This window comes from Phyllopteryx taeniolatus, chromosome 11, assembly GCF_024500385.1.
Source record: "Phyllopteryx taeniolatus isolate TA_2022b chromosome 11, UOR_Ptae_1.2, whole genome shotgun sequence".
Taxonomy (NCBI): Eukaryota; Metazoa; Chordata; class Actinopteri; order Syngnathiformes; family Syngnathidae; genus Phyllopteryx; species Phyllopteryx taeniolatus.
Genome location: NC_084512.1, coordinates 25,243,023 through 25,266,905, shown reverse-complemented (window position 1 = coordinate 25,266,905; position 23,883 = coordinate 25,243,023). Strand labels below are relative to the sequence as shown.

The 23,883-nt window shown below is 46.7% G+C and overlaps 1 protein-coding gene across 5 annotated transcripts in view; it reads right to left on the bottom strand.

The window, feature by feature from the left end:
- The window catches only part of zswim8 (zinc finger, SWIM-type containing 8), a 231,123-nt gene that overhangs the window by 181,813 nt on the left and 25,427 nt on the right, over positions 1–23,883 (bottom strand). For 4 of the 5 annotated variants that reach the window (XM_061788842.1, XM_061788844.1, XM_061788843.1 and 1 more), the window contains exon 3: positions 11,331–11,425. In XM_061788842.1, the coding sequence (XP_061644826.1) occupies positions 11,331–11,425 (95 nt within the window). Of the gene's footprint in view, positions 1–11,330; positions 11,426–11,888; positions 12,073–23,883 lie in introns of all 5 variants that reach the window. The other variant, XM_061788846.1, reaches the window with a different exon arrangement.

The window sequence follows — 23,883 nt, the reverse complement described above, 5'->3', positions numbered from 1 at the left end:
TGTCTTTGTAGATCTAGAGAAAGCCTATGACAGAGTACCCAGAGAGGAACTGTGGTACTGCATGCGGAAGTCTGGAGTGGCAGAGAAGTATGTTAGAATAATACAGGACATGTACGAGGGCAGCAGAACAGCGGTGAGGTGTGCTGTCGGTGTGACAGAAGAATTTAAGGTGGACATGGGACTGCATCAGGGATCAGCTCTGAGCCCCTTCCTTTTTGCAGTGGTGATGGATAGGCTGACAGATGAGGTTAGACTGGAATCCCCGTGGACCATGATGTTTGCAGATGACATTGTGATCTGCAGTGAAAGCAGGGAGCAGCTGGAGGAACAGTTAGAAAGATGGAGGCATGCACTGGAAAGAAGAGGAATGAAGATTAGCCGAAGTAAAACAGAATATATGTGCATGAATGAGAGGGGTGGTGGGGGAAGAATGAGGCTACAGGGAGAAGAGATGGCAAGGGTAGAGGACTTTAAATACTTGGGGTCAACCGTCCAGAGCAATGGTGAGTGTGGTCAGGAAGTGAAGAAACGGGTCCAAGCAGGTTGGAACGGGTGGAGGAAGGTGTCATGTGTGTTATGTGACAGAAGAGTCTCTGCTAGGATGAAGGGCAAAGTTTATAAAACAGTGGTGAGGCCAGCCATGATGTATGGATTAGAGACAGTGGCACTGAAGAGAAAACAGGAAGCAGAGCTGGAGGTGGCGGAAATGAAGATGTTGAGGTTCGCTCTCGGAGTGACCAGGTTGGATAAAATTAGAAATGAGCTCATCAGAGGGACAGCCAAGGTTCGATGTTTTGGAGACAAAGTTAGAGAGAGCAGACTTCAATGGTTTGGACATGTCCAGAGGAGAGAGAGTGAGTATATTGGTAGAAGGATGATGAGGATGGAGCTGCCAGGCAAGAGAGCTAGAGGAAGACCAAAGAGAAGGTTGATGGATGTCGTGAGGGAAGACATGATGGCAGTTGGTGTTCGAGAGGAGGATGCAGGAGATAGGCTCTCATGGAAAAGGATGACACGCTGTGGCGACCCCTAACGGGACAAGCCGAAAGGAAAAGAAGAAGAAGAAGTAGTTGCAGTCGGAGTTTGTCCTTTTTTGTAGCAGCACCAAACTATACTGTGATGGACGAACACAGGACTGATTTGATGACTGCTGTGTAAACTGCCTCAACAGCTCGTGGCAGGCCGTGCTTCCTCAAAAGCCGCAGGAAGTACATCCTCTGCTGGGCCTTTTTGAGGACGGAGTTGATGCTGATCTCCCACTTCAGGTCCCGAGAGACTGCAATTCCCAGGAACTTGAAGGTCTTGACGGTTGACACAGGGCAGTTGGTCAGCGTGAGGGGCAGCTGTGGCGAAGGAAGCCTTCTGAAGTCCTCGATCAGTTCTATCTTTGGTTCATTGGTCCACTTTTTCACTTTTTTTCCCGTAGGCTTCGCGCATTTAAGTTCTTGCCTGTATGTTGGTATTAAGTGAATTAAGCAGTGATCAGACGAGCCCAGAGCTGTGCGAGGTATGGCACGGTATGAGTTATTTAGCGTAGTATAGCCGTGGTCTAAAATTTTATTTTCCCTGGTAGGACAGTCGATGTGCTGGTTGTATTTAGGGAATTCGTGGTTGAGTTTAGCTTTGTTAAAGTCCCCAAGAATAATGAGGGGTGAGTCTGGGTATTTTTTATTTATTTTTTTTATTTGGTTTACTTGTTCAGTGAGCGTTAGCAGTGCGGCATTCGTGTGAGCCTGAGGCGGAATGTAAACACCGGCGAGAATGAAAGATGTGAGCTCACGAGGCGAGTAGAATGGCTTACAGTTCAAAAACAGCGACTCTAAATGCGGGCTGCAGTGTGTGCTGAGCTCCGTGACGTCAGTACACAATTTTTTGTTGATATAGAGGCATATCCCGCCGCCTTTTGTTTTCCACGATAACTTTATGACGCGGTCTGCCCGGTGAAGATCGAAGCCCGGAAGCATTACGGCGCCATCGGGGACAGCCTCACAAAGCCAAGTCTCCGTAAAGCCCAGGGCGCCGGAACGTACGAAGTCTTTACTGGTCTTTGTCAGAAGATCAAGCTCGTTCATTTTTTTGGGTAGGGAGCATAGATTCGCGAGGTGGATCGACGGAAACGCCAATCTGTATTCTCTCTTGCAGAGCTTAACTTCGATGCCGGCGCGCTTCCCCCTTTGTCGCCATGCGCCATAGACCGCAGCCACCCACCCACCCCCACGTCTTTGCCACTGAGGGCCAGTGTAAAAGATGCAATGAGATACACATTTGCAGTAATAAATGTAGAAGTCATGATCGAATATTGTATAGTCTGAAGAATATATGCCACAGTATTGTTATATTGCCCTGTTTGTATGTGGTTATACAGTGTTTGTGTACCAATATTAATTATTTTGAGATACAGCGGCTGAAATATGTATCTAACACGTCACCATTTTTCTCACTAAATATATTTCCAAAGGTGGCATTGACATAAAATTTCAACACATGTTGGGAAGAACCCAAGTAATCCATACATACAAAGAAAGTAGAACAAATGAGATCAGAAATTAAGTTGTGTGTAATAATGTGAAAAGACACAGGGAAAAAGTATTGAACACATGAAGGGAGGTGCAAAAAGGCATGGAAAGACAACACCTAAAATCTTCCAATAAACAGCAATCCAGCCCCTTGTCAGTGCAAATGAGTATCAGCTGGTTCAGTCCTAAATGATGGCCTACAAAAAGGTCTCATTGCCGAGGTGTGAGTCAAGACACATCTCATGATGGGGAAGAGCAAAGAACTGTCTCAAGATCATTGCAAACTAATTGTTGCAAAACATAACGATGGCATTGGTTACAGGTGCATATCTAAGCTTCTGAACGTTCTGGTGAGCACGGTTGGGGCTATAAAACGTAAGTGGAAAGCTAATCGTATCGCCATAAATCTGCCTCAATCAGGTGCTCCTCGCAAGATTTCTGAGAGAGGAGTGCAAAGAATAATAAGAAAAGTTGTCCAAGAGCCAAGGACCACCTGTAGAGAGCTTCAAAAAGACCTGGAATTAGCAGGTACTGTTGTCACAATGAAAACAGTGAGTAATGCACTCCGCCGCCATTGCCTGTATGTACGCAAGACCACATTGCTGGGGGAAAAAAAGCATGTCAAAGCTCGTTTAAAGTTTGCTGAACAATATTTGGACAAGCCAGTTAAATACTGGGTGAACATAGTCTGGTCTGATGAGAGCAAAATTGGACTCTTTGGATGCCATAATGCCCACCACGTTTGGAGGAGAAATGGCACTGCACATCACCCTAAAAAACACCATACCAACAGTGAAGTTCGGAGGTGAGAACATGATGGTGTGGGGCTGATTTTCAGCAAATGGTACTGGTAAACCTCACATTATTGTAGTAAGGATGAATGGGCAAATGTACCGAGACATTCTTGAAAAAAACTGCTGCCATCTACGAGGATGATGAAAATGAAACGAGGGTGGACATTTCATCAGGATAATGATCCAAAACAAATTGGCTTCAAAGAAAAAAATAATAAAGCTGCTAGAATGGCCCAGCCGATCACCTGACTTGAATCCAATCGAAAATCTATGGAAAGAACTGAAACGAGGTCCATAAAAGAATCCCACGGGACTGTCAAGATTTGAAGACTGCTTGTGTGGAGGAATGGACCAAAATCACACCCAAGCAATGCATGCAACAAAAACGAAATGAAGGCTGTGATGTATTTGAAGATTCAATAGGTGTAATTCTTTTTTTACCTTAGTTTAGTTTTACAGTCTACTTAAACTTGAGTGTCAATCAACGACTTTAAGCAAGCAACATACACTCTTATTCCTTGCTACTATGTTCGCACCTTATCAAGCTGTTCTTATCAAGTGTGATCTGCATGCTGTCCGGGTGCTGCTGGATAGAGGTGCTGGAGCGGCGCTTGCACAGGACTGGTAAAATCTGAGATTTTAGATCCAGACCGACCCGATCCTCTTTTTTTTTTTTTTTTTTTGCTGACATTGGCCCGATTTCCGATCTCAAACATCGGATCGGGACACCCCTACTTTGGACTCTTATTCTTCTTAGTTGGCCGGACTTTTTGGCCAGAGCTCAAAACTGGCCTCTTGACGACAACAGGCTGGGGTGTGTACTTTCTGGCACGAGTCCCCTCCCCCACAATATAAACACCAGGCACCTTCATTCCATTCGGTGGAATTTAACAAATATTCTTGAAAATGTTGAATGCATAAATTGAATTTATAAGTTAGAGCCATCTTAATATTGTCGGCTCTAAATGCAGCTTGAAATCATGTATCTTTCATCGCACTTTGTACAATTCAACAATTTTGTTGTTGAAGTTCATGTGTCTATTTGTCCACCATATTTTTCTGAACAATAGCTACTCCATGTCAAATATTTGTATTCAATAAAATAAAATATGATTGCCATACACAGCCACTCATTAATTAAAACATTTTGAATTAACAGACACTATATATTCTATTAATGCTCGATACGGGAAAAGGGATCATCGATTTTATTTTCTATACTTTTCGCTACTCCGCAAGATTTCATTGCCCGGAGAAACTTCCGTGGCACCTCTTGTTGCGAAGCGACAACATGGAGGAGATCTTAGTGACTAGTGAGCCAGAAATAGTCCGAAAAAAAATAAAAATAAAAAAAAAAACATGTACAGTCTATCATTTGGAAACAATCGTAGTCTGCAGTACCTGTATGAACAATGTTGCGATGAAGACGGGCATATCCGTGTAAAGTCACCTGAAGATGAAGCACGTTATCGAGTGCGATGCATGTATGATGTTCCTGACCCCGTAGCAATCGTGGTGGCAGTTGAAGCGCTTGTGTTTTTGTGTTCGCTCAGTGAACGGGGGCAGGAAGATAACAAGATAGTAGTTTGCCAATCATGAACGAGATAGAAAGTGCTTCACCGGTTATTTAGTTAGCATTAGCGGCTAGTTTCGTTGCGTGAGCGCTCATGCAAATAGTTTCACAGTGGGCCAGCCGTCGTCGTCTGAGCTCCCTGTTCCAGAAGTCGTGTTTGGTCAGTGTGGCATTCTCAAGAATCAGTCTTGCATTTCTTTTTTTATTCACTTTATTTACAGATCACTGCACAGTATTCATTCAACATGATGTCACGTTTCTTCTTTGACTCTTATTGATTTCCACCAGACTGGGCATGTTTTAAGTGCATTGCTACCTCCTAAAGGTTAAGTGTTGAACACAGATGACAGAACCAAACCCTTATAAATCCATTAAAATATATGTTGGAGCTATAATTTATTAACAATTACAATTATAGAGTAATGATTATGTTGTGCAATTGAACAATATGCTGAATTATTTTTATCCTATTACATAATATTGTATACTGCAACAACGGTCCAGGAGTAATCAATTTCCTTGACATAATTAAAAAAAATATGTAAATTAAGACAAATTGTTCTGGAAGTGAATTTCTATAGGTTGGCAGCTCAGCAGTCATAATTAATACAACGTTACCAAAAATTGGCAGGAAAACCTCTTTCAGTTTACGGTTTTCAGCCTTGGAGTTCTCACTTTTGGTTGTGGTCAAGAATTTCCATTAAATCCATCCATCTTCTACCGCTTATCCGAGGTCGGGTCGCGGGGGCAGTAGCTACAGCAGGGACGCCCAGACTGCCCTTTCCCCAGCCACTTCATCCATCTCTTCCGGGGGGATCCCGAGGCATTCCCAGGCCAGCCGAAGGATGTAGTCTCTCCAGCGTGTCCTGGGTTGCCCCCGGGGTCTCCTCCCGGAGGGACGTGCCCTGAACACCTCACCAGGGAGGTGTCCGGGAGGCATCCGAATCAGATGCCCCAGCCACCTCATCTGGCTCTTCTCGATGTGAAGGAGCAACGGCTCTACTCTGAGATCCTCCCGGATGACCGAGCTTCTCACCCTATCTCTAAGGGAGAAACCGGACACCCTGCGGAGGAAACTCATTTCGGCCGCTTGTATCCGGGATCTCGTTCTTTCGGTCACGACCCACAGCTCGTGACCATAGGTGAGGGTAGGAACGTCGATCGACCGGTAAATCGAGAGCTTCGCATTTCGGCTTAGCTCCTTCTTTACCACAACGGACCGATACAAAGTCCACATCACTGCAGATGCTGCACCGATCCACCTGTCGATCTCCTGTTCCATTCTTCCCTCACTTGTGAACAAGACCCCAAGATACTTGAACTCCTCCACTTGGGGCAGGATCTCATCACCAACCTGGAGAGGGCACGCCACCCTTTTCCGACTGAGGACCATGGTCTCAGATTTGGAGGTGCTGATTCTCATCGCAGCCGCTTCACACATTGCCATTTTGATTCGTCACTAATTTTGAGATCATATTTTGAAATACAAGCAGGGAAAAGTAATGTATTTCTTTGGAATGTTTAAATTTGGAAAATAAACCTTCTGCTTCATAATGTAAATCAATGTGGTCTGGTCTGGTTTTAGACATTCATAAACTTTAATTCAATGAATATCTAGTCATACCACATATCGACATGAGGGGGGAAAAAAAATTGGGATCTCAAATTTAGGCCATACCGCACACCACTAGTGCTACCACTAACATTTGAATGTAAACATGCTGGCGTTCTGTCAATTTCTGCTCTAAAGTTTCCAGTAATCGTTGGTTTATGCATGCAAATAAACGACAACGGAAAGGCATAGAATGCGGCATTTCAAGACGTAATCCTATTGGTGGATGTCAGGTGAAATGTCGGAGGGTTCTTCATGTGTCACACTTCATGGCCAATAAAGGGGCTAAAATCTTGTAGTCTTGTAGCCAGGCACAAGGTGCACACAGCATGTGTTGTTTACTTTAAACTAATAAACTCAAACACAATATATAATTACTAATGCATATTATGTTAAAACGTGTAAAATTACATATTGATTAAAAACATGAATAGTGTTAGGAATATGCTATACGTACTAGTGTATATCTGGAAATGAAAAGAAATGATTTTAACTTCATGCCTGGCTGGACACATACCTGCTCAATACTACAGTGCATTTAAATAGCGGTAGACTTCACACAAATATCTCAGCAAACTTCTGTGCCCTGTTTAGCATAGTTTATTTTCTACAATTACAGTATAAACTGTCCAACAAAATACAAAGAGGGAAAAAGGAAGATGTGTGTTGGTTTTCACATCATGAGTATGTTGTCCTGTATTTTTTCACATCACAATATATATCGCAGGGTTTAAAATAAAAATAAAAAATTAAAATTAAAATTTAAAAAAATCTACCACTTAACTGGATTCAGGTCGCGGGGGCAGGAGCTTAAGCAGGGAAGCCCAAACTTCCCTCTCCTCAGCTAGCTTTTCTAGCTCTTCCGGGGGGATCCCGAGGCGTTCCCAGGCCAGCCGGGAGACAGTTTTCTCCAGCATGTCCTGGGTCGTTCCTCGGGCCTACGCCCGGTGGTGCGTGCCCGTATCGCCTCATCAGGGAAGCGTCCATGGGGTCCCAGTCAGATGCCCAAACCATCTCGTCTCGATCCAAAGGAGCAGTGGCTCAACTCTGAGCCCCTATTAGATGACTGAGCTTCTCATCCGATCTCTAAGTGAGAGCCCAAACACCCTGCGCAGCAGGCCCTTCTTTACCACAACAGACCGATAAAGAGCCTGCATCACTGCAGATGCAACACTGATCCAATCTTTCAATCTCCCGATCCATTCTTCCCTCACTTGTGAACAAGACCCTGAGATAGGTAAACTCTCTTCCTGGACCCGGTGAGGGCACGCCACCCTTTTCTGACTGAGAACAATGGCCTCAGATATGGAGGTGCTGATTTTCATCCCAGCCGCTTCACACTCGGCTGCAAACTGCTCCAGTGACAGTTGAAGATCGCAGTTAGATGAACACAACAGAACCACATCTGCAAAAAGCAGAGAATCAATACTGAGGTTACCAAACCGGACTCCCTCAACGCCTCGGCTGAACCTAGAACTTCTGTCCATAAGGGTTATGAACAGAACCAGTGACAAATGGCAACCTTGGCAGAGTGCAACCCTCAATTGAAACAAATCCAACTTACTACTGGGGACCATACTCCAAGAGCACCCTCCACAGGACCCCCGGGGGGGGAAACGTTCGAAGGCCTTCTCCATGTCCTCAAAGCACATGTAGACTGGTTGGGCAAACTCCCATGCACCCTCGAGGGCCCTGCTGAGGGTGCAGAGCTGGTCTACCATTCCACGGACAGGACGGAAACCACACTGCTCCTCCTCAAACTGAGATTCGACTTCTCAATGGACCCTCCTCGAAAGAACTCCTGAATAGACTTTACCAGGGAGGCTGAGGAGTGTGACTCCCCTGTAGTTGGAACATACCCTCCGGTCCCCTTTCTTGAAAAGGGGGACCACCAACCCAGTCTACCAATTCAGAGGCACTGTCCTCGATGTCCACGTGATGTTGCATAGATGTGTCAGCAAGGACAGCCCCACAACACCCAGAGCCTTTTAGTCACTCTGAGCAGATCTCATCTACCCCCAGGGCCCTGCCACCGAGGAGCTTTTTGACCAACTCAGTGAACCTCAACCCCTCAATCAAGAAACCACTCATGTATTTATTAGTAACACGTGTAATAGGTAGACCAAGGTAAATAATACAAGTTGACAACAGAAACATTACAAGAGCAGTAAAGAATGGTCTTAAAACAATTGTTGTAACAGCAACACTCAGAGCAGGAGTGATGTTCATGAACATGGCTTGCCTTTCATGGCTTCTTCTATCAACAAACCCCAATTCCAATGAAGTTGGGATAATGTGTAAAACATACATCAAAACAAAATATGATTTGCAAATCCTTTTCAACCTATATTCAATTAAATATACTTCAAAGATGACATTTAATGTTCAAAGTGCTAAATTCATTTTGAATTTGATGCCTGCAACACGTTCCAAAAAGCTGGGACAGGGGCATGTTTTTCATCGTGTTACATCACCTTTCCTTTTAACAACTCTCAATTAAGTGTTTAGAAACTGAACACACTAGATTGTTGAACCTCGGTAGGTGGAATTCTTACCCAGTCTAGCTTCATGTAAAACTTCTGTTGCTCAACAGTTCGGGGTTTCCCTTGTCGTATTATGCAAGTCATAATGCGCCACATCTGCACTCTTTTACTACAAAGCCACACTGTTGTAACACGTGCAGAATTTGGTTTGGCATTGTCTTAATGAAATAGGCAGGGACGCCCCTGAAAAAGACGTTGCTTGGGTGGCAGTATATGTTGCTCCAAAACCTGTATATACCTTTCAGTATTCATGGTTCCTTCACAGACGTGTATTAATGGTGCCTTCACCTATGTGTAAGTTACCCATGCCATGGGAACTAACACACCCCCATACCATCACAGATACTGGCTTTTGAACGGTGCTGATAACAATACGGATGGTCCTTTTCCCCTTTGGCCGGGGTAAAAGACATCCATGATTTCCAAAACAATTTGAAATGTGGACTTGTTAGACCAGAGCATACTTTTTTTTACTCTGCATCAGTCCATCTCAGATGAGCTCGGGCCCAAAGAAGCTAGTAGCGTTTCTGAGTGTTGCTGAGATATGGCTTTGGCTTTGCAAAGTAGAGTTGTAACTTGCATTTGTAGATGTAGTGACAAACTGGTTTAACTGACAACTGTTTTCATAAGTCTTCCTGCACCCACGTGGCAAGATCCTTTACGCAATGATGCCGGATTTTAATGAATTGCCGCCTGAGGGATCGAAGATCACGGGCATTCAATGTTGGTTTTGGGCCTTGCCGCTTACGTGTAGCGATCTCTCCAGATTCTCTGAATCTTTTTATATTATGGACCTTAGATAATGAAATCCCTACATTTCTTACAACTGTACGTTGAGAAACATTGACCTTAAACTGGTGGACTATTTGCTCACAAAGTGGTGAACCTCGCCCCATCCTTGCTTGTGAACAACTGAGCCTTTCGGGGGTCCTCCTTTTTATACCCAATCATGACACTCACCTGTTTCCATTTAATAAACAGGTACTTGTTGAGCATTCCTCAACCTTCCCTGTCTTTTGTCTGACCTCTCCCGGCTTTTTGAAACATGTTGCAGGCATCAAATTCAAAATGAGAGAATATTTGCAAAAAAAATCATCAGTTTGAAGATAAAATGTCATCTCTATAGTGTATTCCATTGAATAGAGGTTAAAAAGGACTTGCAAATCATTGTATTCTGTTTTTATAGACATTTTATAATGTCCCAACTTCATAAGAATCATCACTCGTAGTCATGATGGGAGCAGAAAAATGAACTCAGAAGTCTATAGCAAAAAAAAATATTTTCTATAAAGGCAGGACATTGATCAGTGAACACTATAATTTGTGTTATCCCGTTTCCAGAGTGCTTGCTCATGCCGAGTTCAGTTGGTTTTCTTTAATATGTGAGGACCGTGCTTCTAGACCGATGCTACATGCCTTCATATAACTTCTGTTGCACTATACAAATAATACTGATGATTATATCCATAATGAATTGCGTTTTGAACATGTTTGGCAATCTCATTATGTTAATATTGCAGGAAATCCACTACATTCTCTTTTGTTTAATCAAAACTAAAAACTTTTAAAAACTGATCAACAGCCCCAAATTGCAATGACATCCATGACTATGGTGAATGAATGCCAACTTTTGCCTCGTCTTTGTCACTGTCAATTACCGTAATTTCTCATGTATAATGCGCATTTTCTCCCCAAAAAATTGGCAAAAGTCAAGAGTGCGCATTATACATAGGTATAGGGGCAAATGGAGAAAAAAAAAACATTCACATTTTATAAATGTATGTTCAGTGACTGTTTTTTTTTTTTGTCAATGTCTTTATGTCTCAAAAGTGTTCGCTGCCAATTGACTGTCTGTTGTCGTACTAGAGCGGCTCCAATTACCAGAGACAAATTCCTTGTGTGTTTTTTGGACATAATTGGCAAATAAAGATGATTCTGATTCTGAAATTCTGCTTGGGTAATCAAACAAATGAGCACAACTGTGTGTTTTCTAATTTACGAAATAAAAGTAGGGCTGTGAATTTCAAAATAAGAGCAAGTAAATTTAAAAAAAGGATTACGTGTTAAAATAAAGCAGTTAACTTCAGAATAATTGTTTGAAAAAAAACTAACAAAATACAAATACTTCATGTTTTGATCATATGGGTAGAAGCAAAATCATGCATTGTAAAAATGCATTATACATAGGTAGAAGGGTCTTCCAGAATTTTGAGATCAACTTTGGGGGTGCGTATTATACATGGGTGCGCATTAAACACGAGAAATTACGGTAAGACTGGTAACTTAACATACCAATTTGCAGAGGGTCTTTCACTGCTCTGATCCGGTGCAACTGCTCACCACGTTGAAACTCATCTGGACTTCCATTTGCTAGGCATGAATACAACCTGCAATCAGAGAAGGTAGGGAGAGAAAAAAATAATTTAAAAAAAGTAGCACCAAGTTGACCATTAAACTCATGCCAATTCCTTGAACATGAGTCTTGAAACATTTTGAGAGCCATCCTGTCAACACTTAGAGAAACATTACATAGAGTTGCAATAAGTATGTGAACCCTTGTGAATTACCATAATTTCTCGTGTATAATACGCATTTTCTTTGCTAAAAATTTATACAAAAATTGAGGGTTCATATTATACATAGGCACAAGGAAAATTATCTAAATTTGTCACAATGAAAAGACATATATTGGTACCTAGGCGTTGTGAAAAAGGTGTACTTTCAGTCCGATATGTAATGTCTAAAGTTAGAAATTTATATATAATAAAATGTTTGCTGCTCACGGAGAATCATGGCAGTCTGCCATACTGGGTTTAGCATCTTAGTTTACTATACGGCAGAAACGCTCACCTGTGAAATTGTAACGGTGGACTACTGGTTAGCACATCTGCGTCACAGTTCTGGGGACCAGGGTTTAAATCCCAGCCCCGCCTGTGTGGAGTTTGCATGTTCTTCCCGTCCCTGGGTGGGTTTTCTCCGGGCACTCCGGTTTCCTCCCACATCCCAAAAACATGCGTGGTAGGTTGATAGAAGACTGTAAATTGCCCGTAGGTGTGAATGTGAATGTGACTGCGACTGGTTGTTTGTTTCTATGTGCCCTGTGATTGGCTGGCGACCGGTTCAAGATGTACCCCGCCTCCCGCCCAAAGATGGCTGGGATAGGCTCCAGCAGCCCGCGACCCTAGTGAGGATTAGCGGTAATGGATGGATGGATAGTAGTGAGAACGCGAAGCACTGCCTGCAGTACCTCCCACTACCACTAGTCAGTTCGGAAGAATCTGTAAATCAGAATACTAAAATGTATACGATCTCTATCTTTCGAAAAGGGGCACCACTAGGCCTGTTACGCTAATTACTATAGCGACTTATTTTTCGATAAATAACATGAAGACAATAGTTTTTCCGGACTCGATAAATTGTCACTGTTGAGGTGAGCCGGCGTGCAGATCACAGTGAGCTGGCTGTGTCATTAGCTGCTAGTGGGCTCATGGAACGCCAGCGAACCGGTACACTCTTGCGGGTACTGGCGCCGTCCAATACTCCACAGCCTGGCTCCATGTGCAGCGCATTGATTCACACAACTCAGACATTTAAGAGAAAGTTAACCGTTTATTTGCGAACTAACGAACTAGCGAGGTAAGGACCTAAACTTCTCGCTCCACCGCATCATCGCTGAGCTCAGAGTTGTTTTGTGTGTTAGACCCCAATTAACACAAACACGGGAACGTTAACTGTTTATTAACCATGACCTCAGTGGCCATTAGTTGACTACTGCGAACGTCAATGTATATTTGATTGGTAGGTGAAAGACTCATTTTCAGCAGACCAACCACACATGGAGATTTTTTTGCCATTCCAATTGAAATCATTCCGATTGAAGATCTCTGGTCAAATGTTTACATGTAACGAAATGTATTCCGATCAAGTGTATACTTGTCCACTACATTTAAATCGGAACAGCCGTGTGACATGCACACTTCGTCATGAATGTCATGTCATTTATCAAGATGGAGGGCCGTAGTTTATTCAGTTGGGATTGTTTTTATATATATATATATATTTTTTTTAAAACGCTTGAGAAAAACAGCGCCGCGGCGCCCCAGCTGGCCCCAGGTAGGCGGGAGAGGGCCCTCCCCCCAAAGCCGCTTGCGACCGGGTCGGGGTGCTCCGGACTCGCGTCGCATGTCCGTTGGGAGTCTTTTATTTCCCCTCCTTGAGCCGTCACCTCATCGTGGTGGAGGGTTTTGTGCATCCCAATGATGCTAGGAGCCAAGTTGTCTGGGGCTTTATGCCCCTGGCAGGCTCGCCTCCACACACAGGTTGGGCTCCATTGAGACGCCCGACCGGAGATGTGGCCGTAAGGTGGTCGGTGCCTTTCGTGGCGGCAACCCCCGTACCCTTTGGTGGACTTCGGCGGTGAGGGATGCCGTCAAACTGGAAAAGGAGTCCTATCGGACCTTTTTGGCCTGTGAGACTCCTGAGGCAGCTGATGGGTACCGGCTGGCCAAGCAGAATGCAGCTTTGGTGGTCGCTGAGGCAAAACTCGAGCGTGGGAGGAGTTCGGTGAGGCCATGGAGAAATACTTCCTGACGGCTTCGAGGAAATTCTAGTCTACCATCCGGCGTCTCAGGAGGGGGAAGCAGTGCACCATCAGCACTGTGTATAGTGGGGATGGGGCGCTGCTGACCTCAACTCGAGACGTTGCGAGTAGGTGGGGAGAATACTTCGAAGACCTCCTCAATTCCACCGACACGCCGTCCCATGAGGAAGCAGACTATGGGATCGCTGAGGCGGGCTCTCCTATTTCTGGAGTTGAGGTCACCGAGGTGGTTAAAAAGCTCGCCCCCGGGGGTGGATGAGATTTGTCCGGAGTTCCTAAAGGCTCTGGATGTTTTGGGGATGTCCTGGTTGACACGCCTCTACAACATCACATGGACATCGGGGACAGTGCCTCTGGCTTAGCAGACTGGGGTGGTGGTCCCCCTTTTTAAGAAGGGGGACCAGAGAGTGTGTTCCAACTACAGAGGGAATCACACTCCTCAGATTCCCTGGTAAGGTCTATTCAGGGGTGATGGAGAGGAGGGTCCGTCGGGAAGTCGAGTCTCTGATTCAAGAGGACCAGTGTGGTTTTCATCCTGGCCGTGGAACAGCTCTACACCCTCAATAGGGTCCTCGAGGGTGCATGGGAGTTCGCCCAACCAGTCTACATATATTTTGTGGACTTGAAGAAGGTGTTCAACCGTCTCCATCGAGGAGTTCTTTGGGGGGTGCTTCGGGAGTATGGTGTTCAGAACCCACTGATACGGGCTGTTCGGCCCTTGTACGACTGGTGTCAAGAGTTTGGTTCGCATTGCCGGCACTAAGTCGGATTTGTTTCCAGTTAGGGTTGAACTCCGCCAAAGCTGCCCTTTTGTCACCGATTCTGTTCATAACTGTTATGGACATAATCTCTAGGCGCAGCCAAGGCGTAGAGGGGGTCCGGGTTGGTGGCCTCAGTAATGAATCTCTGCTTTTTGCAGACAATGTAGTTCTGTTGGCTTCATTAAGCCGTGATCTCCAACTTTCACTGGAGCGGTTCACAGCTGAGTGTGAAGCGCTTGGGATGGAACTCAACACCTCCGTATCTGAGACCATCGTCTTCAGCCGGAAAAGCGTGGTGTGCCCTCTCCGGGTCGGGGATGAGATCCTGCCCCAAGTGGAGGCGTTCAAGTAACTTGGGGTCTTGTTCAAAAGTGAGGGATGGATGACGTTGTGGTGAAGAAGGAGCGAAGCCAAAAGGCGAAGCTCTCAATTTACCAGTCGATCTACGTTCCTACCCTCACCTATGGTCACGAGGTGTAAAAGAACGACATCCCGGATACAAGCGGACTGAAATGAGTTTCCTCCGCATGGTGTCCACGCTCCCCCTGACAGAAAGGGTGAGAAGCTCGGTCATCCGGGAGGGGCTCAGAGTAGAGCAAGAAAACAAGAAAGAAAATTATCATAACTTCAGCTGCGAGCAGCTATTAAGGGCCCTCGTACCCCTGGCCACATTGGGTTACTGTTGGCGTACTGGCACATTGGAGATCCATTGAATAGAAATGAAAACCACATTTTTCAGATTACAATCGCATAAAACTGGATGTCATTTTCATTCCACTTCACAATTATGTGCAGCACAACACAACAGTGTGGCAAACTCCATGTCGCCATGGCAACAGCGTGAGACGATATGAGCAGCTTTTAATACATTTTCATCAACATTTCGATGACACCTAAAGTTTGAAGTCGATCGGAAAAAAATTTGTAGGCGTTCGTTAAAATATGACTGCTGCAAAAGGCGAAAAATATGAATAATGTAAAATTTTACAAGTTAAAAATGGCGGACTTCCTGTTGGGTTTAAGGTATGACTCCAAGAGATTTTTGGGGAGGTCTTGGGCTGTTCCATATGCCTCCAAATTTTGGTAGACCGAGGTGAACCGTACAGCCACAGCTTGAAAATTTTAGGGAGCCAATTCTTAAAAATTGCACAAAAAAGCTGTTAAATATTGGAATATTTGCCAGGTGTGTGCAAAGTTGCATGGTTTCATGAGTTTGCACGCATGTTTAGACCCTCAAAACAGCGTTGGTTTCTTGACAAACAGCATGTCGCCATGGCAACAGGATTACACGAAATGAAAAGTTTTGGATAGCTTTTCATCGTTATCATCTTTCGATGAGACACGAAATCTGGAAATCTGTAGGAGGAGTTCATTAAAATATGACGACTGTAAAAGGAAAAAAAAATAGGGACATATTTTAAAGTAAATTCAAAGTCTTCAAAGACTTCCTGTTGGGTTCCGGTATGGCTCCAAAGAGACTTTTTTGAAGGTCTTGGGCTGTTACATATGCCTCCCAATTTTTAAAAAGACCTATGTGAAACGTGCAGCTGGTGCTGCCCTTTTGAAAATTTGTAGGGGGCGCGACTGACACATTTATTTTAAAAATTGCACAAAAAACCTGCAAAATATTGAAGTGTTTTCCAGACTTGATGAGTGTACAAAGTTTATTGAGTTTGCATGCATATTTCGACCCTCAAAACAGTGTTGGTTTCTTGGGAAACAGCGTGGCGAACAGTACGTTGCCACGGCATCAGCGTTTGTGGAAAATTCACAAAATTTACATTGCGACAACATGAAGGATTTAGCCTTCTGAGCAAATATGAGATAGCCCGGATTAACCTGCTCGCATGAGAACAACAAAGTATCAAACATTTTGTTGTGCCAGTAGGTGGCGCTATTAGTACGATTATTTTTTTTTTTTCCCCTTATACATGCCTTTAAGTTGGGACTGTCATCAAGTGTGTGACATTTTGAAAGGATATGACCATCTGGAGTCAAATTCCAACAGCTTTTGATGATTCGCCATGGCGCCACATCCACGCCTTCTGCCGAAACGTCACAATATTTTTTACAAAGCATGATCAATGTCAGAGGCTTTACTGACAAAATTTCAAGTGATCAACGTGCTGGGAGCAGTACATTAAAATGTAGATGACATTTTTGTCGCTACTCGGTGGCACAATATGGATAAGAAAATATTGTCACACAGATGTGTTCAGGGTGTGACTGTTATGCAACGTGAAGTTTGGGAGCATGTACAGGGGAGTTATTAAGTATTTTCTGTTTTGTGGCGAGGGAAATTTGATATGCAATATTTGATAGTATGGGGAAACAGAAAGCTTTGAACAACTTTTGCTGTCCCAGGTCTGGAGATGCGATACAGCAATTTGGAAGTCAATCGGATGAAAGCTGTAGGACAAGTTTGCAAAAGTATCACCCTATGAATGTGTGTGTGATGGCACACACGCGGAGCGAACCAAAACAGTCGAACCGAACCATCCATCCATATATGCATTTCGGAACTCGGCCCTCGGTGGACATTTACAGTGGGAATGCAAAGTATTGAGACCCCCTTAAATTTTTCACTCTGTTATATTGCAGCCATTTTTTTTCCCTCATTAATCTACACACAGCACCCCATATTGACAGAAAAAAATGGAATTGTTGAAATCTTTGCAGATTTATTAAAAAAGAGGATAACAATGAAGAAGTGGGACACTGAAAGGACTGAGGAGAGGAGAAAGGAATACATGGAGGCACGATGTAAGGGGAAGGTAGAGGTGGCAAAGGCCAAACGAGAGCTAGATGATGACATGTATGCCAGGTTGAACACTAAAGAAGGAGAAAAAGATCTATACAGGTTGGCCAGACAGAGGGATAGAGATGGGAAGGATGTGCAGCAGGTTAGGGTGATTAAGGAGAGAGATGGAAATGTGTTGACTGGTACCAGTAGTGTGCTGGATAGATGAAAAGAATACTTTGAGGAGTTGATTAATGATGAAAATGAGAGAGAAGGAAGAGTAGAGGAGGCAAGTGTGGTGGACCAGGAAGGAGCAATGATTAGTCAGGGGGAAGTTAGAAAGGCACGAAAGAGAATGAAAATTGGAAAGACAGTTGGTCTTGATGACATTCCTGTGGAGGTATGGAAGCATCTCGGAGAGGTGGATGTGGGGTTTTCACCAGCTTGTTCAACAGCATTCTAGTGGGTGAGAAGATGCCTGAGGAATGGAGGAAAAGTGTGCTGGTTTTTGTGCTGTTTTTTAAGAACAAGGGTGATGTGCAGAGCTGTGGGAACTATTGCGGAACAAAGCCAATGAGCCACACAATGAAGTTGTGGGAAAGAGTAGTGCAGGCTAAACTAAGAACACAAGTATTTGGGAGCAACAGTATGGTTCCATGCCTCAAAAGAGTACCACAGATGTAGTATTGTTGATAGAGAAGTACAGAGAAGGTCAGAAGGAGCTCCATTGTGTCTTTGTAGAGTGAGAAAAAGCCTATGACAGAGTACCCAGAGAAGAACTGTGGTACTGCATGCAGAGGTCTGGAGTGGCAGAGAAGTATGTTAGAATAATACAGGACATGTATGAGGGCAGCAGAACAGCGGTGAGGTGTGCTGTAGGTGTGATAGAGGAGTTTAAGGTGGAGGTGGGACTGCATCAGGAATCAGTTAGAAAAACAGTTTAGCGCTAACGACTCTAAATCAGTCTGGCATGCATTCCAATCGCTGACAAATTACAAGCGACGATCCCCCCAAGCTGAGAACAATAGTACACTAGCCAATGACTTGAATACCATGTACTGCAGATTTGAAAAGGACACTTTCACACCCCACACCCATCCAGCCGCACCAACGACCACAATCACACCTCTGACTTCTGCGTTGACCATCCATGAACAGGATGTGAGACGCATCTTCAAACAAAAAAAGATCAACAAAGTGGCAGGCCGAGACCTTGTGTCCCCATCCTGCCTCAAAGTCTGCACGGACTAGCTCGCTCCAGTCTTCACACAGATCATCAAAAGATTTCTGGAAGTGTGCGAAGTACCATCCTGCTTCAAACGCTCCACCATCATCCCACTCCCCAAGAAACCTGCAATCTCAGGTCTGAATAATTACAGGCCTGTCGCCTTGACATCAGTGGTCATGAAGTCCTTTGACTGCCTCGTGCTGGACCACCTCAAGAGCATCACAGATCCCCTGCTGGACCTCCTGCAGTTTGCCTACCGAGCAAACAGGTCTGCGGATGGATTCAGTCAACATGGGACTGCACTTTATCCTCGATCACCACGTCTGTGCAGGGACCTACACAAGGATCCTGTTTGTGGACTTCAGCTCTGCGTTCAACGCCATCATCCTAGAACTTCTATCATCCAAGCTTCTCCAGCTCAGCGTCTTGCCTGCCATCTGCCAGTGGATTTACAGCATCCAGACGGGCAGGACACAGCAGGTGAGGCTGGTGGAGGCCACCTCATCTACACACACCACCAGCACCGGGGCGCCCCAAGGTTGTGTCCTCTCTCCGCTGCTCTTCTCTCTCTCTACACGAACGACTGCACCTCAACGCACTCAGCTGTCAAACTCCTGAAGTTTGCAGACAACACCACAGTCATCGGCCTCATCAAAGACGAGTCTGCATATCGACAGGAAGTGGAGCGGGTGGGCTGTGGTGCCGGCGACACAACCTAGAGTTGAACACGCTCAAGACTAGAGATTATTGTGGACTTCAGGAGGGATCTTGCGCCACAGCTGCCCCTCACACTGCCCAGCTGCCTTGTGTCAACCGTCGAGACCTTCAAGTTCGTGGGAATTACAGCCTCTCAGGACCAGTTCAACATCAACTCCATCCTCAAAAAGGCCCAGCAGAGGATGTACTGCGGCTTCTGAGGAAACACGGCCAGCCACAGGAGCTGTTGAGGCAGTTCTACACAGCGGTCATCAAATCAGTCCTGTGTTCTTCCATCACAGTCTGGTTTGGTGCTGCTACAAAAAAAGGACAAACTCCGACTGCAACGGACGATCAAAACTTCTGAAAAGATTGTTGGTACTCCCCTACCCACCAGAACTGCCAGAACTGAGACAAGAGCATAAAAAATCCTCTTGGACCCTCCACATCCTGGTCACCGGTTCTTCCAGCTCCTCCCCTCAGGTCGGCGCGACCGAACAATGCAAACTAAAACAAGTAGACATTCCAAGAAGCTTCTCCCCTCTTCCCATTAACTTCTTAAACAGTTTACTTACAATTCCATTGCAACATGCTGCCAATTTTTTGTCTTGAGTTTGTTGTCACATTTCTTCATCCATCCATCCATTCTCTACCGCTTATCCGGGTCGGGTCGCGGGGGCAGTAGCTTCAGCAGGGACGCCCAGACTACCCTCTCCCCAGCCACTTCATCCAGCTCTTCCGGGGGGATCCCGAGGCGTTCCCAGGCCAGCCGAAGGATGTAGTCTCTCCAGTGCGTCCTGGGTCGTCCCCGGGGTCTCCTCCCGGTGGGACATGCCCGGAACACCTCACCAGGGAGGCGTCCGGGAGGCATCCGAATCAGATGCCCCAGCCACCTCATCTGGCTCCTCTCAATGCGGAGGAGTAGCGGCTCTACTCTGAGATCCTCCCGGATGACCGAGCTTCTCACCCTATCTCTAAGGGAGAGCCCGGACACCCTGCGGAGGAAACTCATTTCGGCCGCTTGTATCCGGGATCTTGTTCTTTCGGTCACGACCCACAGCTCATGACCATAGGTGAGGGTAGGAACGAAGATCGACCGGTAAATTGAGAGCTTCGCCTTTCGGCTTAGCTCTTTCTTTACCACAACGGACCGATACAAAGTCCGCATCACTGCAGACGCTGCACCGATCCGCCTGTCGATCTCCCGTTCCATTTTTCCCTCACTCGTGAACAAGACCCCAAGATACTTGAATTCCTCCACTTGGGGCAGGATCTCATCCCCGACCTGGAGATGGCATGCCACCCTTTCCCGACTGAGGACCATGGTCTCAGATTTGGAGGTGCTGATTCTCATCCCAGCCGCTTCACACTCGGCTGCGAACTGCTCCAATGAGAGTTGGAGGTCACGGCTTGATGAAGCCAACAGAACCACATCATCTGCAAAAAGCAGAGATGCAATACTGAGGCCACCAAACCGGACCCCCTCTACGCCTCGGCTGCGCCTAGAAATTCTGTCCATAAAAGTTATGAACAGAATCGGCGACAAAGGGCAGCCTTGGCGGAGTCCAACCCTCACCGGGAACGAGTTCGACTTACTGCCGGATATGCGGACCAAACTCTGACTCCGGTCGTACAGGGACCGAACAGCCCATATCAGGGGGTTCGGTACCCCATACTCCCGAAGCACTCTCCACAGGACTCCCCGAGGGACACGGTCGAACGCCTTCTCCAAGTCCACAAAACACATGTAGACTGGTTGGGCGAACTCCCATGCACCCTCGAGGACCCTGCCGAGGGTGTAGAGCTGGTCCACTGTTCCACGGCCAGGACGAAAACCACACTGCTCCTCCTGAATCTGAGATTCGACTTCCCGACGGACCCTCCTCTCCAGCACCCCTGAATAGACCTTACCAGGGAGGCTGAGCAGTGTGATCCCCCTGTAGTTGGAACACACCCTCCGGTCCCCCTTCTTAAAAAGGGGGACCACCACCCCAGTCTGCCAATCCAGAGGCACTGTCCCCGATGTCCACGCGATGTTGCAGAGGCGTGTCAACCAGGACAGCCCCACAACATCCAGAGCCTTTAGGAACTCCGGGCGAATCTCATCCACCCCCGGGGCCCTGCCACCGAGGAGCTTTTTAACTACCTCGGTGACCTCAAACCCAGAGATAGGAGAGCCCGCCTCAGAGAACCCACACTCTGCTTCCCCATGGGAAGGCGTGTCGGTGGAATTGAGGAGGTCTTCGAAGTATTCTCCCCACCGACTCACAACGTCCCGAGTCGAGGTCAGCAGCGCCCCATCCCCACTATACACAGTGTTGGTGGTGCACTGCTTTCCTCTCCTGAGACGTCGGATGGTGGACCAGAATTTCCTCGAAGCCTTCCGGAAGTCTTTCTCCATGGCCTCACCGAACTCCTCCCATGCCCGGGTTTTTGCTTCAGCGACCACCAGAGCTGCATTCCGCTTGGCCAGCCGGTACCCATCAGCTGCCTCAGGAGTCCCACAGGCCAAAAAGGCCCGATAGGACTCCTTCTTCAGCTTGACGGCATCCCTCACCGTTGGTGTCCACCAACGGGTTCGCGGATTGCCGCCACGACAGGCACCGACCACCTTACGGCCACAGCTCCGGTCGGCCGCCTCAGCAATGGAGGCGCGGAACATGGTCCACTCGGACTCGATGTCCCCCGCCTCCCCCGGAACATGAGCAAAGTTCTGTCGGAGGTGGGAGTTGAAACTCCTTCTGACAGGGGATTCTGCCAGACGTTCCCAGCAGACCCTCACAATACGTTTGGGCCTGCCACGTCGGACCGGCATCTTCCCCCACCATCGGAGCCAACTCACCACCAGGTGGTGATCAGTTGACAGCTCCGCCCCTCTCTTCACCCGAGTGTCCAAGACATGCGGCCGCAAGTCCGATGACACGACCACAAAGTCGATCATCGAACTGCGACCTAGGGTGTCCTGGTGCCAAGTGCACGTGTGGACACCCTTATGCTTGAACATGGTGTTCGTTATGGACAATCCGTGACGAGCACAGAAGTCCAATAACAGAACACCGCTCGGGTTCTGATCGGGGGGGCCGTTCCTCCCAATCGCGCCCTTCCAGGTCTCACTGTCATTGCCCACGTGAGCATTGAAGTCCCCCAACAGAACAATGGAGTCCCCAGCGGGAGCGCTCTCCAGCACCCCCTCCAAGGACTCCAAAAAGGGTGGGTACTCTGAACTGCTGTTTGGTGCATAGGCACAAACAACAGTCAGGACCCGTCCCCCCACCCGAAGGCGGAGGGAGGCTACCCTCTCGTCCACCGGGGTGAACCCCAACGTACAGGCGCCGAGCCGGGGGGCAATAAGTATACCCACACCTGCTCGGCGCCTCTCACCATGGGCAACTCCAGAGTGGAAGAGAGTCCAACCCCTCTCGAGAGGACTGGTACCAGAGCCCCAGGTGTGTGTGGAGGCGAGTCCGACTATATCGAGTCGGAACTTCTCGACCTCACACACCAGCTCGGGCTCCTTCCCTGCCAGAGAGGTGACATTCCACGTCCCTAGAGCCAGCTTCTGTAGCCGGGGATCGGATCGCCAAGGTCCCCGCCTTCGGCCACCGCCCGGCTCACACTGCACCCGACCCCTATGGCCCCTCTCACAGGTGGTGAGCCCATGGGAAGGGGGACCCACGTTACCCTTTCGGGCTGTGCCCGGCCGGACCCCATGGGTGCAGGCCCGGCCACCAGGCGCTCGCCTTCGAGCCCCACCACCAGGCCTGGCTCAAGCGGGGGGCCCCGGTGGCCCGCGTCCGGGCAAGGGAAAACGAAGTCCATTGTTTGTCGTCATCATTAGGGGTCTTTGAGCCGTGCTTTGTCTGGTCCCTCACCTAGGACCTGTTTGTCATGGGTGACCCTGCCAGGGGCATAAAGCCCCAGACAACTTAGCTCCTAGGATCACTGGGAGACACAAACCCCTCCACCACGACAAGGTGACGGCTCAAGGAGGGGGTCACATTTCTGTCGGGCCAATTATACATTACTCGTACACTCACTGGAGTAGTCTCACACTCACTATTTGCATATCTGTTGTTGACCAATACTGGCCGCTCGTGCCTGAGTAGCATCTGCACCATTTGCACAATCGACTGAGTAGTATCTGCAACATTTGCACAATTGACTATCGCACTACTAGTCACTTTAAACTCCATACATTTCTTGGAAGTCTGGGCACCCTTTGCACAATGGTCATTGCACTGAACTATTGATCTATTAGTCATTCAAACTGCTCGAATTGCAAGAGGACTCTGCATCTTTTTGCACAATTGTCAAAAAATAATAATAATTGTACCGGCAATACCAGATTAATCGCAACCTATTATTGCTTAGTAACTGTTTTTTCAATGTCTTCATGTCTCAAAAGTATTCTAAGTCAATTGACTGTCTGTTGTCGTACAAGAGCGGCTCAAACTACCGGAGACAAATTCCTTGTGTTTTTGACATACTTGTCAAATAAAGATGATTCTGATTCTTATCAGCCCTGAGCCTCTTCCTGTTTGCAGCAGTGACGGATAGGTTGACAGATGAGGTTAGATTGGAGTCCCCATGGACCATGATGTTCGCAGATGACACTGTGATTTACAGTGAAAGTAGGAAGCAGGTGGAGGAACAGTAAGAAAGGTTGGGGCACGCACAAAAAAGGAAAGGACTGAAGATTAGCCGAAGTAAAACAGAATGTATGTGCATAAATGAGAGGAGGGGTGGCGGGGGAAGAGTGAGGCTACACAGGGAGAAGAGATAGCGAGGGTGAAGGACTTCAAATACTTGGGGTCAACAGT